The 17500-nt window shown below is 44.5% G+C and overlaps 1 protein-coding gene across 6 annotated transcripts in view; it reads left to right on the top strand.

The window, feature by feature from the left end:
• Window positions 1-17500, top strand: part of LOC121715367 (tight junction protein ZO-2-like) — an 87517-nt gene that overhangs the window by 25501 nt on the left and 44516 nt on the right. Inside the window, exon 1 of one of the 6 annotated variants that reach the window (XM_042101013.1) lies at window positions 1357-1598. The exons of 2 other annotated variants lie outside the window; for them this stretch is intronic. In XM_042101013.1, the coding sequence (XP_041956947.1) occupies window positions 1542-1598 (57 nt within the window). In that variant the 5' untranslated portion in view covers window positions 1357-1541. Of the gene's footprint in view, window positions 1-1356; window positions 1599-5464; window positions 5678-7544; window positions 7568-17500 lie in introns of those variants that run through there. 3 more of the 6 variants (XM_042101020.1, XM_042101019.1, XM_042101014.1) reach the window with 3 other exon arrangements.

Here is a 17500-nt window from a genome sequence, read left to right as displayed (position 1 = left end):
CAGAATGAAATGTAACCTCCTCAAGTCATGTTAGTAAGCCCTGTAACTCTCTCACACACACACACAAAAACAAACTAACAAACAAAATACACGCACACATAATGTACATAGGCTACACCTACACATCCTACATTGTGCAATGTGTACGGAACTTCTATCAATAACTTGAGCATGCCAGCTTCTGGGCTGTGACTCAGAGAGAGAGAGAGAGAACATGGCACGCGCACATGCATGGTCACTGTTGTTTTGGCCCAACAGCCCTTTTGGAGCACCACCCTTGCAACATTAATCAGATGGGACTGTGACCTCATGCGCAAAAGGAGGTTAGCATCTTACAAAAGAGTACTGTTAGTCTGCGCTTGTGGTCGAAACATGCAAAAGTGGACACAGTGGGTTCTGTGAAGTTGGTCTATGAAGTCATGCCCAGCACAACCCACAGAGAGAGGGAGAGAGCGTGGGTCTTATTTTGTATTAGGAGAGGTGCAGTCAGTTCACTCTGCTGTATTATATGAAATCTGTTTGTAATGTTTTTAAATGTTGCAAAACATGGGATTGGGGACTGTATGCATGGGTACTCTTTTTTTTAAATCACTGCATTATTTAGCCTTTTGCTATCTGAACAGCTGCTGTTATCTGGAACAACATGCATCTCGTTCACCCTACAAACAGTCCATGCTATTTCTTGGTTACTTGGTGGCAGCAGTTTGTTCCTGTGTTCCTTTCCTTTGTTTCTTTCTCATCTGACAAAAAAATCGCTTCCCAGTGGATTGTAGAGGGCTGTCAAAAGTTGAACACACTCTGCAACATAACTTGCACATTAGAATTAGTTTGAATCGTCTAACTTTAGGAATGACTTTTAGGAATGAATTATAGACAAGTATGATTATTTGTTTATGCTCGAAATCCTGTTTGATTGAACCACTGACACTCGACTGAAATGTGTAGCCTAATCTCTACAGTTAGTGGTAACTTGTTAATTAGTGTTTCCGTTATATGGTCTTTCAAAGTGATGGTGTTTACTTCATATTGCATATAGTTGCCAGCTATAACATCAGGAGGCGCAACTATGTATTTGTTTTATGAAGAAATTACGGAGAACAGTTAAATCACTTTATCCAAACTGGAAGAGTCCATTCGTTTTGTAGGGGGTTTAGTCAAAGTTTATAGTGGATTTTAATAAACATTCTGCGCTTAAACTGCCACTTTTGTCATATAACATATATTTATATGTGTATTTTTTACACATGAGAATAAATGCATCTTTTATGGGGGAAATCCACTTGTTTTGTAAACTTCATTTCACGCCCTGCCCGACATTGGTATGTTCATAAAGTAGGTTGGCTTGCTTGAAAGTCGCTCACAGTAGGGAAAAAAAATGTTTCCCTTGGGCTGCCTCCGGTCTCATCTACTGCTGTATACCGAAGAATTTTGAGTCAGAAAGATTTCTTTAAGGACCGCTGTCAACCGCCATGCTTGGGATCAGCCAGTGAATTCTAGATACGCCTATTCTTCACAAGAGACACTTCACCTGAAAGCACAGGATGCCAGTTAAGGGAGGAGGAAGATTGGCTTATTCAAGTAAAAACGAAAATGTTATAGTAAGTATGATGCTTCAGATAGTCTAGAATTGCCTATCTTTCATGTGCATCTACTGTCTCTTATGGGTGTTTTCACTGAAACATGTAGCCTTTCTCTGATATGCGTAATAGTAGCGGTCGTCTCTCTCGCACCGCACCGAACTGTGGATGATTAACGTTACATTTAGAGGGAATGCGGAGTGAGGCATGGGACGACCAGTGGAATTTTGGGACATGTAGCCTAATTCACCTGTTGAGCGGAAAATATCTTTGTTGTTACAATTGTCAGTCATACACTGTCTTATGCAATAGGCTAACAGTACACTTCGATGTTTTGCTTGTCGGGAATCGCGTTCGGCTTTTAAGCTAGATATGAAGTAGTGTGAACAATTGCGACAAACTCCTATGCGGGCAACCCAGTCCTCCCACAACAGATTATAAAATTGTTCAATCTGATGTACAATAGGCATTTTGGTCTGACATTTCTTGAATTTACACATAGATCTCTCTAGTTATGAAAGGAAAGGGGGCAGGCTGCACTGTTAATATTTAAGCCTTGTAATAATCAAATGCGACATAGCTGCAACTTTTTTTTATTATTATTAAACACCCTGTGCTGTAGTACACTTTACAGGCTATAGTGTTTTTGGCTGGACATTTGTTTGGCTATTAGGATTTTCTCATGGTTTAGGGGTGATTTAAATTGGAGCCACGAATGTTTGAAAGTTTACTTTTGTTTGTATTTGTAATATTCTATATAGTGTAATAAATTCTCTCTTCCGTCAGGTTTTGGGGTTGTCAGATTTGTATTGTATTTGGTAGAACCTTTGGACACTCCGCAGGCACCCCCAGAAGTGCGGGTCATTTTGCTCAATATGACCTGTCTGGTTTGACTCAGCGTGGGGGCAGTTTAGAAACCCAGATTATTTAGAGGTGCATTGGAGCTGATACAAAGCTTGGGTTAGGCGGGTCTCCTTGACCTTGAAGGGATCTCCTTGACCGCTTTGAGTCGCCTCAACGGTCATTCGCAAATGTAGGCCTATCTATCCCTTTAAAGTCGTCTCTAAAGTCCATGTGTAGCCACTTTAAATTGCAGCTAGCTTATCCTCCTCATTCCCTGAATACAACGTTGTAGATTAAATGCATTGGTTGAAGAGGGCATGTCAACTGAATGGTAGCCACATGACTGATGTGACCTAGAAGGGAAACATATTATTTGGCTAATATGATTTAATAATGGCATCTACATTGTTGCATGCCTGTAAGTATGGTGTGTTTGTGTCTGTGTCTGTGTGTGTGGGTGTGCGTGTGTGTGTGTGTGTGTGTGTGTGTGTAGAGGGGTGGTGATTTGTGAACTTGCAACAGTGACTGGATTCAGCATGACTAGGCCTACTGCTGTGCCGCGTATGCCCTAGCAGGGATGGTGGGTTGTGTGTGGGTAGCCAGAAGGTTTGGGGGTAGGGTTTGTCTGGCTGACCAAGGGCTGCACACCCAGAGGCAGTCATAATCTCTCTGTGGCCCCAGAATGGCTTTGCTTTCCCGCCTTAACTACGAGTTCTGGACATAATCCGGCCACTCTTATGACTGTGGAGGCTTAACTCTGTTTCTTCTATGATTTCTTTGTTTCTGTGTGTGGTGTTGGCGGTCGCCAAACAGTTGGCAACCTCAACCAGAACAATAAGCAGACCAGTGTCCATCCTCTTAGATGGATTGCCTTTGCCAAAATGTTTTGGGGCACAGGGTGTTACAAGAGGATATCAGACTGATAATACTGATTAGCAGCAATCATCTGCCCTAGCATCACAATAATCATTCTGCATCTCTATTATATCCTCTTTTGTTGCTGCCTGTCTTGGTATGCTGGTAGACAGATGACCCAGTGACACTGTGCGATTATTATATTTAGCATTCCCTGTAATAGCTGTGTTAATACTGTCAGTACAGAAAAAAAGACTCCCTTTACATCGCCTCAGATGGATTGTGCACTTCCAGTTGTGACAATAGAGAGTCATGCCACTTCCCTTTACACATTCCTCTTTGAACCCTCATATTAGTTCCTCTCTAATGGATTGAGTCAGTTGTCACTTTACGTGCCACTGAATCTGAAATGGCTGGTGTGTGTGTGTGTGTGTGTGTGTGTGTGTTTATAGCAGAAGCTGTCCTTGGCTCCATGCACTACTGCTTGTCAACTGTACCTCCTCCCTCTTAAAAGAAGGAACAGTTATTGTCCTGTTACATGTAATTACATAGGTTCTTCCCAGGATTGTGACAGCCATCACAAAATGTTTTGTTGTTAAACTTACAGTGATGTGATTGTTATGACAACTTGGAGGTACTTTAACAGACTGTGTGTCATTTTCATGAACCTAATTTAAATCCCACTATTAAGATGTTTTATTATGTTTTCATATGCATAAATTTTCATATAGAAACAATGTTATATGGGGATAAAATTACCTCTAATCCTGATACTTCATTTGAAGTTTGAACAGAACTTTTTTTCTAGTTAACTTCCCATATTAAACCTCTCTTCCTGCACAGAGAACGAGGGCTCTTCACTTCATCTGTAATTCCATGTAATTGTCGTTTTTTTCCAGTATCCTGCCAGTGAGACCTTTGTCTATTTTTGTATCCTAACTTTCATGCCAGGGGACACTTGCTTCCTGAGCATGGGTCTGCTCTCTTTAGAGCACCAGACACCAGATCATTTAGTTTACTCGTACGGCAGAGTGCAATCTTGGCCGTGAGAGTTCGGGGTTTTTTTTATTATTAAAGGGAATTGGTAATTACTGTTGGTTTTGCCTGCTTTTTATCTCTCTTTTTTTACGTGGACATGTTTTGGTGGTTTTTAAAAAAAATCTCGGAGCTTAAAATAGGCTGAAAGAAGGCCTAACTGTAAACAGCACAGATTTGCCTACATGTCAGTTCCAACAGTTCAATCACATGATGACGAAGGTTGTTTTTTCCTTCCTGGGTTAGGAGTAATAATAAAAAAAAAAGTCTTATCTGGCAAACTTCAGGATGGGGAACGTTTACAGATAACTTCCTTCGCTGCTATGCTTGCTTTCGTGCCCACACCCACTCTGAGTTCACAGTGTTGTCACGTCAGAGTGCACCGAGTGCTGGGACTCTATAAGAAGAACAGCATATCTGAGGAACTCCATGTCCAGGTTATCATGTCCTTACATTGCTGCTTTTAAAAGACTGCTCTCATGAGCTCAGTCAAATGTTGACATAAACTCATACATAACATGAGACAAAGGCTGACATAAAGGCTGTCTGAACAAGCATTTAAAACATGCTGTTTTGCTGTAGCAAGCATCATGTAATTGTGATATGGATATTTTTAGCATCTGGCAGTTCAGTGAGAAAACATTATTAGTTTCAGGCTATTGGTCTCAAATATTGGTGTGATGCTTCGTAATTGTGTTTCATTAAATTGGTGTTATTTTGAAAATGGAGGGCAACATTTATTTGCAGTCCAAATTGCACAGCAGAATGGGGGAAAAAGTTTCATCAAAGTGAAGCCTTTGTATAAGTTCTAATTTCCCTTGGGAATCAATTTCATTATCAGTGGATTGTAATCTCATAACAAATTATGGCAGTAGCATACTGCTTAACCCAAACCCAAAGGCTTACCATTTCTTTGAGTACTGTAGTACAAGTTATGTGAAGAGAATAACACATAGCTCTTTGATTATTAATGTTTCTTGTTTGTTTTCTGTCATTGGAAGGTCAAAGGATCACCCAGTTGCACATTGCATTTACTCATGCAAAATCAGTGAGGAGCTTCCTGTGAAGGTCTGTCTGAACAATAGACGGATCCCAAACAGTTGATGCCCCAGCTGATAGACCACTTGGGGAGTGGTCAGTGGTTTAAGAGGACATTTGGAGATTCAGCTCCTCGCTCTGATCAAAGCACACGTCTCCCCTACTCAGAGAGCATTTTGAGCCTCAGCTAGATGGAATTTGTTGATCGTGCTGGTGCAAGTTCCCCTGCAGCTGGAGTCCAGATAGAGGCAAAGATAAATATGTTAACAATGTCAGGAAAATGGGCTCCTGAAAACGTCACTGGATCCAGTATGATGGAGTAGGCGGCTGTGAGTCATTATTTTTTAAATTGGCCAAAACATCTTGCTCTCTTTCTCTCCTCTGTCTTATCTTCATCCCTCTCTCTCTCTCTCTCTGTTTATGTACCCTTCTGACCACTTTGCATGCCAGTAGATCCCTCCTCTCTCACACATGTACACACTGTCAAAGTTTGCCCTAAAACCCACAATGCTAATGGAATGCCAGGCATTTGAATAAGGCGAGCTGCTTGCCAATTAGTCTCTGTCTGTGTGCCATCACGTCAGAGCTTTGAATGAGTGTGGCGACAGAGTGACCCAGGCCAGGGGGAGCTCTGGGATGGGGGGAATGAAAGAATTGTTTATGCCCCGGCATACCCCGAGACAGCACCAGTCAAAGGCATGCATTGTTTACTCATACAAAACCAAACTAAAAAAAAGCACACAAACAAGACAGTGGGTCTCAACAATGCAGCCGTGGCATTGAGTGGTCTAGGAAGGAGTGGCTCTAGAGGGCTTTAAGTGCCAGTGTGTGTGTTTGTCTGTGTGTGTCAGTCTGTGTGTGTGTGTGTGTGTGTGTGTGCGTGTGTGCATGTGTGTGAACAAGGGAGAGAGAGCGCAGACAGTATAATGCAGCCTATTAATAACCATCTCCTCAGAAAGTACAGACGTGAACTGGCAGAAGCGCAAAAATAGCAACTTGCAAACGGGCAAATTATTTTCCTTGTTTGACTCCTAAAGAAGAAGAAGAAGAAAAATATGCTGTGATGTATTTACCTTTGAAGTTCAGAAGGCTGATAGCCCACAGTGGGAAACTGACTGTTTAAATAGAGATGGTAGATTATGGACTAATGAGCCTGGGAATTAAGCCCTAGGAAGAGTACCAGGAAAGACATGAGAATGTGGATGACAACCTTGTCAGATGCACCAGAGGCCTTTCCTCCTGTCTCTTGAAGTAGCCTCTGGTCATGGGTGATGGCTACCACAGATAGCATACTACTGTGTGTCATCTCTTTCACATCCTGTGGCTTAAAGTAAGCATAGGGAATTTGTTAATGCACTTAAATGCAAGGTTTTCTGACTTTAGGACAGCCTCATGCCAAGTACTATGCATAGAGATGCATAAAATACACGCTTGATTTGAGAACTCTTTGTTTTTGTTTTCTCCCTGGCCAATTGAGTCTGCATTCTCACAGGAGACTCAAATTGTGCACAAATTGGGCTCCTTCTGTGTTTTGATCCATTCCCGTTATTTATTAATTCGCCCAAATCTCCCTGGGTCACTTTTCAACTCTTTGAAGACAGTCTGTTTTGGATGAGCACGTCCCACCGTGCAGCGACTTGCATTTAGCCATGTTCAATATTCAGTGCATATATTTGGGAGGCTGGGTGAGAGTGGCCTCCTGTTGTGGATGTGTATTACGCTGTCTGTCAGAGAGAGGTAGGGAGAGAGAGGTAGAGAGAGAGAGAGAGAGGCTCCGGTGTCTTGCATATTACCTTTCAGCCCTCAGGTGGGAAGAGGCCTGATTGGCCGGCCGAAGGCCACAGAGCACTGTGGGACGGCCTCCTCCCCCTGCGGCTGCTGTATTCTATCACAATGCAAAGCATTGTGGGAGAAATGCAGGTGTAGATGTGATCTCCAGCACCAGTCAGTCTATTTAGGTTTCACCTCCTCTCCCTCGCTCTCTCTCTCTCTCTCTCTATCTCTTACTCTCTTTGTCTGCCGTGCTTTTGATCGAACAAATAATACCAGAGAGAGATCGCTTTCATCTCCATTTTCATGCGTCAAGAATGCTGATCTCGAGAGAAATATTGTGCACTGGTGCACGTTGACCAAGCGCTTATTTACATGTGGCCTGTGTAAACAGCTGATCCCAGCACGGGAGGCTCAGCCTCGACATGGCCGTCCGCTTCCGCAGACAGGTAAGCCCCCAGCGCGGGTCATTACTCGGCAGCGTGAGTGATAAGAAGAGATCAATAGTAGAGGATTCCCACTGAAGCCCTTGGCCTCTTGTCTTTAGAATCACATGGTGGCGTGCTGTTAGGGAATGCCTTTTTCTTTGCTCCAAGCTTTTGACCGGGAAAAAAGCACCGCCTCACCTGTGGGAGTTTGAAGCACTGGTAGTTGGCCAGCCATGAGTAGAGTGTTTGACCTTGACTTAGTCTTGTGAAGACCTGTGGGTGAAGTTAAGTAAATAGACTGTTTTTTCACCACCTTGTGATTTTTTTGTGTTTCAACACACAGAGTCCATTACTACCTCGGTACTAGAGACAAGTTGGAAGGCTAAAGCGCGAGCTGACAGGGCCACGTTGGGGACATCTTGTTTAGTTTTCCCCGAGAGACGTCACTTGCGGATAGGTCAAGCATACCCTCTGACCTCATTATCCGTGAGAAAAAGAAACATAAGAAACAAAAGTGTAAACAGCGAGTGTGTATGAAGCAAGCATAACTTCCCCCTGTGCTGCACTGCCCTGGCCACTGGAATGCTGTTCTTTTTTTACCACTGGTCTGCATGCGTTCTGTCTCTTTAAGTGTGGCAGTGGGAGCTTTGATCTGATTCCTAGAAGGATGTTGATGCCTTGAGGAATGTACTGGGGGCATAGGACAGAAGATAAAAGCAGTTATATTCTGAATGTTGTTTAGAGTGATGAAAAGAGTGATGAAAAAGTGTACTTTTTTAACAGTGTGTGTGTGTCATGATCTTTTTGTTTCATAAATGACACCTCACAACTCACAAGCGCGCAGACACACACACACACACACACACACACACACACACACACACACACACACACACACACACACACACACACACACACACACACACATATACACTTACCCCCCTCTTTTCTAAAGAAAGGAACATGTCAACACTGTTTTAAGTGACTTGATAAGTGGAATGGGGTTGTGAAAGCAGGTTAGCTATTAATACTTTCAATGTTCACACACATATATTAAACATTCATAGCTTTTTTTCTCAGAAAGACAGACTGTGGACTTTTCATTGATATATATTCTTATCTTTAGGCCTTGTTAGCCATTGTTTTTAGTGGCTTTTGTCTAGAAGTGAAAGCATGACCTATTTCTCAGAATACTGTGGACGACTTGCACTGTCTAAGCAACCAATGATGTTCCTGTCTGCCGTGGCCATGCCCTTAGTGTGAGACATGTTCACATGATGAGCTCCCACATGCCTCTCGGTGAAGAATGTGCCTATCGCCTGTTTCATGGGAAATGGCCTCTACATTCATGTGTGTGTGTGTGTGTGTGTGTGTGTGTGTTTTTTTTTTTTTCTTCTTAATCTCTATTCTCCACTGGCCCCTTAAACTCTCATTCACACGAATGATGGTGTGAAAAATGCTAATGGCAGTGACGCGCTCACAATGCGCGATGCCTCACTTCAATGGCATTGTGTGTCCCCTAATGTCTTGTCTAATGTAAAGAGCGAGAGAGAGAGAGAGCACAGAGAGAGCTCTGTGTGTTTGCAAGTGTGGAAAGAGGGTTCACGAGCTAGGCCAGCCAGCTCACCGTGCATGCTATAAGCAAGGGTGGGAGAGGTGGTGGTGGTGGTGTGTGTGTGTGTGTGTGTGTGGGGGGGGGGGGGCAGACCAGCAGGGCATGGGTTTGGCATATCGATATGTCAGGGTCAGTAGGGAACTCCCATCCCATGTATATCACGGCTGGTCGCACGTAAGCAATTTGATCGGGCCGGCGAAACCCCAGCCCCCGACTGCAAGCCCCAACTGCTCTGGAATGGCCTAAAAATAACGCCACGCCCTGAAACACACATCCCACGTGCAGCTCTGCTTTCACTATCATCATCATGTATCCCAACTGAAATGCTCACTACTCATTGATGCCCCAACACAACATGCGATATGAATGCAGGACACTTAACGCTTACATATCCGTATTCTCTAAAAACCTATGCTTAAATTCCTATTTTTAACCTTATATTGTCGGGGTAATGGTTACAGATGATGTGATAAAGTGTTGATGAAGAGTGACAATATGGCCACTTCCTCCTCCACTTCCTTTCTTAGTAAATTCGCTTCTTTGGCAGGTTGGCGCACACGTCTTGTTCCAAGCCCTCAGCGTGCTGTTCACACCTATAACAGGTGCGGCTGGTTGATAATGGCTGCCTGGCCAGCTGCGGTTGGTCTTGTTTGGCTGTAGAGTGACGCCTGCCTGCCTGCGTCTCCGTGGTGTCCTGGATGTCACTCTTGAGCCTGTTACATTCTCCTGCCTGACAGAGTTGCCACAATCAGCTCTTGGGGATGGAGTGATTGGGAGTATGTGTGTGTAATATATGTTGATGAAATATCGACTGTGACAGCAAGAAGTCCAGCAGTAATTCTCTGAGGGCCGGAGACTCATGAGACGGACGTGGCGCCTTGGTCAGTCCCCCCATGCCCCCCACACCCCACTCCAAAAATCATCCCCCCACTCCTGCCCTCCCTCTCTTTGATGTGAGGCCTCATCTCTCCCCTCACTGTAGAGTGGAAACAACAGGACATTCTCAGCATTTTTGTGATGTTTACCATATTGTAATAGAATATATTCGGCTATATATTCCTTGCCAGACCAAGTTGTGTTATTAAATATAATGAAAATATTTTACGGGAGAGATGGAATTCGCAATATCCAGAATGGTCATATTATTTTCTAAAACCACATGGTCCAAAGGGAGTTTTAAACCTTCTTCCTTTTTTAACGACCCCGTACAATTGGTCCCTTTCACAGATGAAGACCACATCGTCTCTCTGGAAGTCTTCTCTCTAGAAGTGTAGTCTGTTCTTTCCTGTCCCATTTCCCGTTCTCTTCCTGGAACAGTCTCAAGCAGATGGGCCCTCTCTTTTTGGCTGGGATCTGCTAAAAGGCTCTTCCTGTTGCATTTTTTTTCTTTCACGACGTGTGCTAGCTCTAGGTGACAAGGCCTTGGGTCCTGTGTTTTGATATAAGTATATTTGTTAATGGAATAAAATATATACAGAAAAATAACTGAATGAAATACCACTAGAAAATCCTTAATGCTAACATTGTTGGGTCAGATTTATTTGTCAACTCAGCCAGCACTGAGAATCCTCAGTGAAGAAAAGCACAGAGTGTGTGAGTGTGACCCTGCTTCCTGTCAGTTTGAGTGCTGCACGCCCCCACAGTACGCCTGGACAAACTACGGAGGTCACCTAGGGCCACTCAAGGTTAATTATGTGTGGCTAAGTCCCTTGAGACGCTGGGATGGGGAGCAGAGGGAGCAATTTCCTGTGAAACGGACTAAAGGTTCTTCTCGGAGAGCCTGACGGCATGCTTTTCTGTCCAACGGAGACGCATGCTATTTCAGCAGAAGCAGCGTGTAATTATCGGCTGTTGTGGCTGCACTATTTCCAGATTCTGTGTAGGAGTGTCTGTATTGCGTTTCAACATTTAGTGCCAGAAACCTGTCTATGCTATCATTTACTGTACATGAGATCACTTGACTGCTAGTCCGACATTCTTGCTTAGTAAGAGTCATCTCTTTGATAATGATACACTGGTAGCAACGACAGCAGTAGTAGAAGTATTATTAGTAATGGAGTAGCTGGAAAAGAATGCAGTTTGTGGTAGTCAAGCTCTGTTTGCCTGGCCCTGTTGGCAGGGGGTATTCTGTGTGCCACGGCTAGCGCCAATTGTGTGTTCAGTCGGTGCACTCTGGCGGCGTTGTGCCAGTAATCTGAATCGATAGGCGAGCGTTTATCCAGTGACACATCTCGCATCCACTCCCCCCTTTCAGTATTTGCTCAGCAGATCTGTCCCGTCGCCCTGACGGCCCCGACACTGGAACCGTCTCCTCCTCCTCCTCCTCCTGCTCTTCACTCGAGATGAGCACTTGATACCTGTCAGGCCCAGTGTGACAGCTCCGCCTTCGCTGACTGTGAGTCGCTCGTTCAGTCAGCGGTGGTGGAGGCAGGGGAGAGTTAAAGGCCATTCCTCAGGAGTCGAGCTGCCTTAACCTCGAACACTATGACAAGCCCCGATCTCATCACGGCATCCCACAAGCCCTTGTGATGGACATTTGTAGAACTGTGTCACTTGCTGTTAAAACTTGTGGGAGTTTGTAAATGCAGGGGACAAATATGAGAGGTAAAAACTGCCTTCATTTTCAGAGGCACAGAGAAGCTGTAGGTTTTACCATCTTCACATAAAAGAACCTCAGTAAATTCAATCAGAACACTGTCAGTATTTATCAAGCACTTGGAGCAAATGATAGTCAGTGGCTCTCATGTGTTTACAATAAGTGTCAGGCAAGGCTTGGGCATCGTTGACTCATACTGCCACTGTGAGTCAGTGCTTGTTCTTGGTACACACAACACATACAGTTGCCCAGAGCACCAACGCCCTGAGCTGTAATGGAGGGAAGATTCATTTCCCAGAATGCTGTGCTGGCGAGGGGTGAACATCATAGTGCTTGCCGATGGCACTGTGCCAGGCAGGACCTTCACTGTTTAGGAATTTTGACAGCCCGTTTATTCCTTCGTCCATTTACAGGCCATTTGCACATTTTTGTTTGGCAGGATTTGTTTTTTAATGTTTATGCTTCCTCATTTTAATTAGTTGGGTAGGCCTAATCAGCTTTGCATGCTAGGAAAATGTGTGGGCATGAAAGGGATCGGATGTACCGCTTTTCACATGTTTATCTCTCTCTGCAATTACCTCAATTAAGTAATTAAGAGACCGTCATTCCAAAAAGAGGAATGAACAACCAATAAGGTGTGACATTTCTGAACATAGTTTACAGTTAGAATTAAACAGCATATATTTCAGAGATTTTTTTTTTGTCTAAAGTTTGAACTAGGTGGGGAGACAGACAGGACAGGTACATTTATTATTGGAACAAGGTGGAACTTTTTTGTCAGAGCTTTTGGGAAGGTCAGTGCGTAAACTCCGGTGACCTCTAACCAGATCCCAGAGATTAAGAGTTCCAGCGGGTAAGGAGGCAGATGTCTGTTTTATAACAACTCATCTCACTTTTCCCCAGTGCTACCAAAGTCATGATTATGTCACTGATTGGATTATTTGTCAGAAATTATCACAGCAATATTTTTTTCTTTTGCTCCACAGAGCTCAGACTTTAATCTAGAGTGCACTCAGAAAGCCCTGGGAGTTTTCCCTCACCAACAGTCTCATGGATCTTTTCTCTCATTGAGAATGTTACCTTGGATGGTGGTTTTACACACTTGTGTGTGTGTGTGTGTGTTTGAGTCAGTGAGATATACATATTTATTACACGGCTCTTCAGAGTGCTGCAGAAAGTTCTATTCACATGGACCTTCCCAACATTCGAAGGTCTGTTAAATCTATATAATCACCGGTAAAGTACATAATGACCGCTGTCAATGGCAACCCTCCAAGTACAACGGGTTTTGTGCTTCTGATTAACGTCTTTCATATCACTCCGCAAGAAGTCTGTTCGCTTATTGCAATGGAATTTCATTGAAAGTGAAAGTCAGCTAGTAATACGTTGCCATGCAACACCTGAAACTGTCTATCTGTGTGGCGAACTATTTATTTTGTCAGCGGAAGACACGAAATGGTAGCAAAATATTTTTTAAAGACCCATTGTGTTAAGTTTCTTTTCTCGTTTTGGCATGTAGCCGTATAATAAGCGGGATAATGTATTGTCCGGCGGTAATTATCAGAATATAAGTCCCAACAGGGAGAACAGAACCCCAACGCACAGCGGAGTCTTACTGAAATCTTACTGAAATCCCACAGGAAACTGACAGTGCATCAGCAAATGCAATGTGAAGGAGTTATTTCCTCATGATCTCTATCAGTGCTGTTTGATTGCACAGAAACTGTGGTAATTGTGGGATGGAACTTGAACTACCCTATGAGTCTCGGCACAGCCAGACATCTAAAAAGAGAATATCGACTCTGTTCTCTGGGGGTAGCGGCAAACATTTTAGGTGGTGATGAATCATATCAGAACTAATGAATTGCATTCAGTGACAAACTTCCCACCGCGAGTGTAGCTGCTGTCTCATAAAGTAATATAGTAATGTCATTGTGAAGAATCCCCCCCCCCCATTCAGTATGGTGGGGGTGGAAGCTCTGTTAATGACAGTGTTAGGAACCAACGCCCTTAAGCAAGCTGTAATAGCTGCACCTGTTGTAGCCCCTCAGCTGTTCACGCTCCCCTGAGCGCACAATGGATCAGCACGGTCGGCTGCATGGGTTCACTGAGGTGAATTTGCAGGGTCCGAGTCACATTCCTGTACAACATTTCTTTTTTGTTGTTGTTGTTGTGGAGAAGACATACCCCCCCTCCCAAAGACGCAGAAAAGGTGTGTAAAAATAACCCTTCTTCTTCAACCCCTTTACCAACTCTTCTCTTCTGACAGATGTTTTATTCATAAGAACATGGGCAGATCCATTGAATTTTTTAAACGTGAGGAGGATGGAAGGAAGAGAAACAACAGCTTGTGACTTGGTCCTCAAGCCCACATGGCACTTTGTCTTTGGTGCTTCTGTCATGCGGGCATGCAGCCTATTTAGGCTTCAAACTAAAGAGACTATGGCCTTATGGAAAGGCTGTGAATGACTCAACAATTATTTAGATTAAGGGTGTACACGTTACAAACGGTGATGACATGAAATATCCACATCACTCTCTGTTTAGAAGTAGACCACTAGGTCTAAAGGCATTACAAATCAAGGTCTTGTTCGATCTCACACCATTGTGTAAATCTTTTTTTTTTTTTTTACCACACACCCTCCCCTGCCCTTTCTCCCTCCCTATATTTTTAGTGGTTAAACCATCCGTCGCAGTCGAGTTCCTTCAGGTCCTGACAGTTAAAACAAATGGCCGTCAAGGGCGCTGGCGCATTCATCACACGCCGATTCCTTCTGCCAGGCTGAACAAAACTATCAAGAGTGTCCCTGGCCGCTCTCCAGCAGAATGCAGCTCTCTCTCCGATCGCTGGCTCTCTCAGCTCAGCTCATCTCATCTCTGCGCTCTGCTCTGCTCGTTTTGAAGGCCTGCGTTTAGCAGCCGAGCACCAGCGTACCGTGACCACAGTGACATAGTGGGCCTGCAGTCATGGGGAGCTCTTCCGCAGGCAGCGTAATTGTGACTGAGCGATGAGTTCCTCTTCTCACGAGTGGTCATGAAAGAATAATGTCGACTCGCCACTTGACGTCACGCGTTTCGTTCGCTGTTTTGTGGCGATGGTTAGTATTCAGCGGGGCTCCCGACTCTACTGAGCTGAAGAAGAAGAACAAACAGTGCAATAGGCACGAGGGCTTCAGTCTGTCTGCGCGGTGCTTAAGTCCTTCAAGTGTGAAGTTTTGGATGCGTGTTGGGTAGTTGCGTAATGCACAAAGGAATATTTTCTTTGAGTGTGAAATTAGGCAAAGATGATGCGGAAGGGCAGCAACAGACATGGCGTGGGGTTTCATAACGGTTTGTGGGAAAGAGCTGTGGGGTGCTTCTAAATTTAGCACAGAGTGACACTTCAGTGTTTGTGGGTTATGCTTCATTCACCCTGAATGTGTGTGTGTGTGTGTGTGTGTGTGTGTGTGTGTGTGTGTGTGTGTGTGTGTGTGTGTGTGTGTGTGTGTGTGTGTGTAAAGAGAAAGGAAATGTGAGTGGGAGAAAATTGTGTTGTTAAAGTATATGTACCCCATGATGATGATGAGAATCTAGTCTGACTGTGCAGAGGGAGGGCCTGTCTCCAACTGTGAGCCTCCTGTGGAGAGGTAGATAGAGAACGCTTTACCACACACACACACACACACACACACACACACACACACACACACACACACATACACGCACACACACACACACACACACACACCCTTATTAAAACAGTTTTACCGAGGAGGAAGAGCAGATTGCAGGAGCAGTCATATGCACGTAATTGGAAGCCAAGGTCAGATTTATTGTTGACCTTTGTCAAGTCATTGAAAACTAAGCAGCGCAGGCGTTTTACATCCTCATCATTATTTCAAGAGAAAAATAGCCCTCCCTTGTGTTCTTTCACATGGTGCATCCCTCCAGGTAAAACCGCAATCGTTCTCCACCTCCAGTTGCTACACAACATGCTCCATGGGGGGGGGGGGGGGGGGGGGTTGAGGCCTGGAGCCCATTGCATGTAGACTACATCACCCATCAAAGACAAAAAAAAACTTTTCAGGAGCTGCCCATCAGACACCACAGTATCACCCGAGGATACACTCATTGCTTCAAACACAGCAGCTACGTATCAGACTGTCATGATGAGCCATACCTCGTCCTGGCTACCCATAATAGCTGAGAATGCTCACACCACTCTAATTTTCCTCTGTCTGTAGTGTGTGTGTGTATGTGTGTGTCATCCTCCTCCTGCTTGTAGCAAAGCACTGTGGCAGAAGGAGAAGGGGTGAAAAGAAGCCTAGGGCCAGCCTGCAGCTTGCGGAATAACACAACATCGACTGTCCCTGTGTAGAGTAGGCCTGTCACATATTCACTTAATGGGCAAGTGGAGTGATTGTGAGGGCTGTCTGCCAGGTCGTCTGCAAGAGGAGCTGGGGGCAGAGAGGGGTGGTGGTGGGGCAAATCAGGGTCCTGTCCCCGGGCATGGGCTGCCTTCCCTCCTGACTCTGTCAGCTTGATGGGAACGTAATCCTTGGGTAATCTTCTCCTCATCTCCCTCGTTGTGACCCAAACAGATGTCTTTGCAGCCTCAAAAAAGGTGTCCTCTTTGGCCTGCAAGATGTCCTAATTATTTGTGTGTGTGTGTGGTGTGTGTTTAGGGTGTTAAGAGGGTAAATGATGAGTTGTTGCACCATGCAGATTATATGCAAGATATTGTATTCACAAGATATCAGTTTTACATAAACATTTTATTTACATTGATTCATATGTATGATTCTTCAACCTGTAACACTTATTGTGCAGAACCGATATACAAATTAATACAAATTAAGATATGTGCTAGCTGGGTGCATAATCCTTGACCTTGGTATTGTGTTGTGTGCACTTTACTAGACCAATTGGGTGTTGGTGCCAGTGTTTGTGAGGCGTGAACCAGCAGCTGTCACAAAGTTGCAGCCATAATTAACCGTATGCCATACAACAGGGCGGATCAGATCTCTGTTCAAGTTGATCTATTCCCGATTAATTCCCACTCATGTTGTCCCCGAGGCTTGTTTAGATTTGAGCTCAGCTGGATTGGCAAAAGTCTATGTCAGCCAGTGGTCTGTCCACCATAACAGGGCTCCGTTTCCAAAGCTTTGGCAATGGATAGTCCCGTTCCCTTTAAAGATAAGATGATGGAGAGAAATGGTGACAAACAGCATGTGTTTTTAGCTTTCAGTGGCCCGCTGTCCATAAAAGCTTTGTTAGTGTGTAAAAGCCCAGGCGAAGGTTTTTGCTGAACTCGGCATAGCGCTTAAATATTTTTTAAAGTGCACGTGAATGTCCTGTGCTGAGGAGTGCTTTTTAAGGCAGCACGTGTCAACATGGAAGCTGTACATTAATATGTGTGTGTGTATATGTGTGTATCTGTTTCTGAATGTGTGTATCCATCTGTGTGTATGTGTATATGTATGAATGTAGGACAACATTGTATTAGGATTACATAAGACTTGAGCAGCCCCAACACTGAGAATGGACGAGCCCTGGCAGCCCAGTCTGTTTGGACTAGAGGGATGGGGGCGTGAGAGAGAGGGAGAGGGAGAGAGAGGGGGAGAGAGGGGGAGTGGGGAACGACAGAAAGAGAGGGAGCGAGGGCGAGAGATGAGCAGACGGCAGACAGTCGTCGCCCGGTGACCGTCGAACATGAAGACGGCGCTGCGGCGAAAGTGGGCGCGTGCCGTGAGAGCGCTTAGGA

Source organism: Alosa sapidissima, chromosome 8 (genome assembly GCF_018492685.1).
Source record: "Alosa sapidissima isolate fAloSap1 chromosome 8, fAloSap1.pri, whole genome shotgun sequence".
Lineage (NCBI taxonomy): Eukaryota > Metazoa > Chordata > Actinopteri > Clupeiformes > Clupeidae > Alosa > Alosa sapidissima.
The sequence above is the reverse complement of the archived record's forward strand: the minus strand, read 5'-3'. Positions and strand labels throughout refer to the sequence as shown.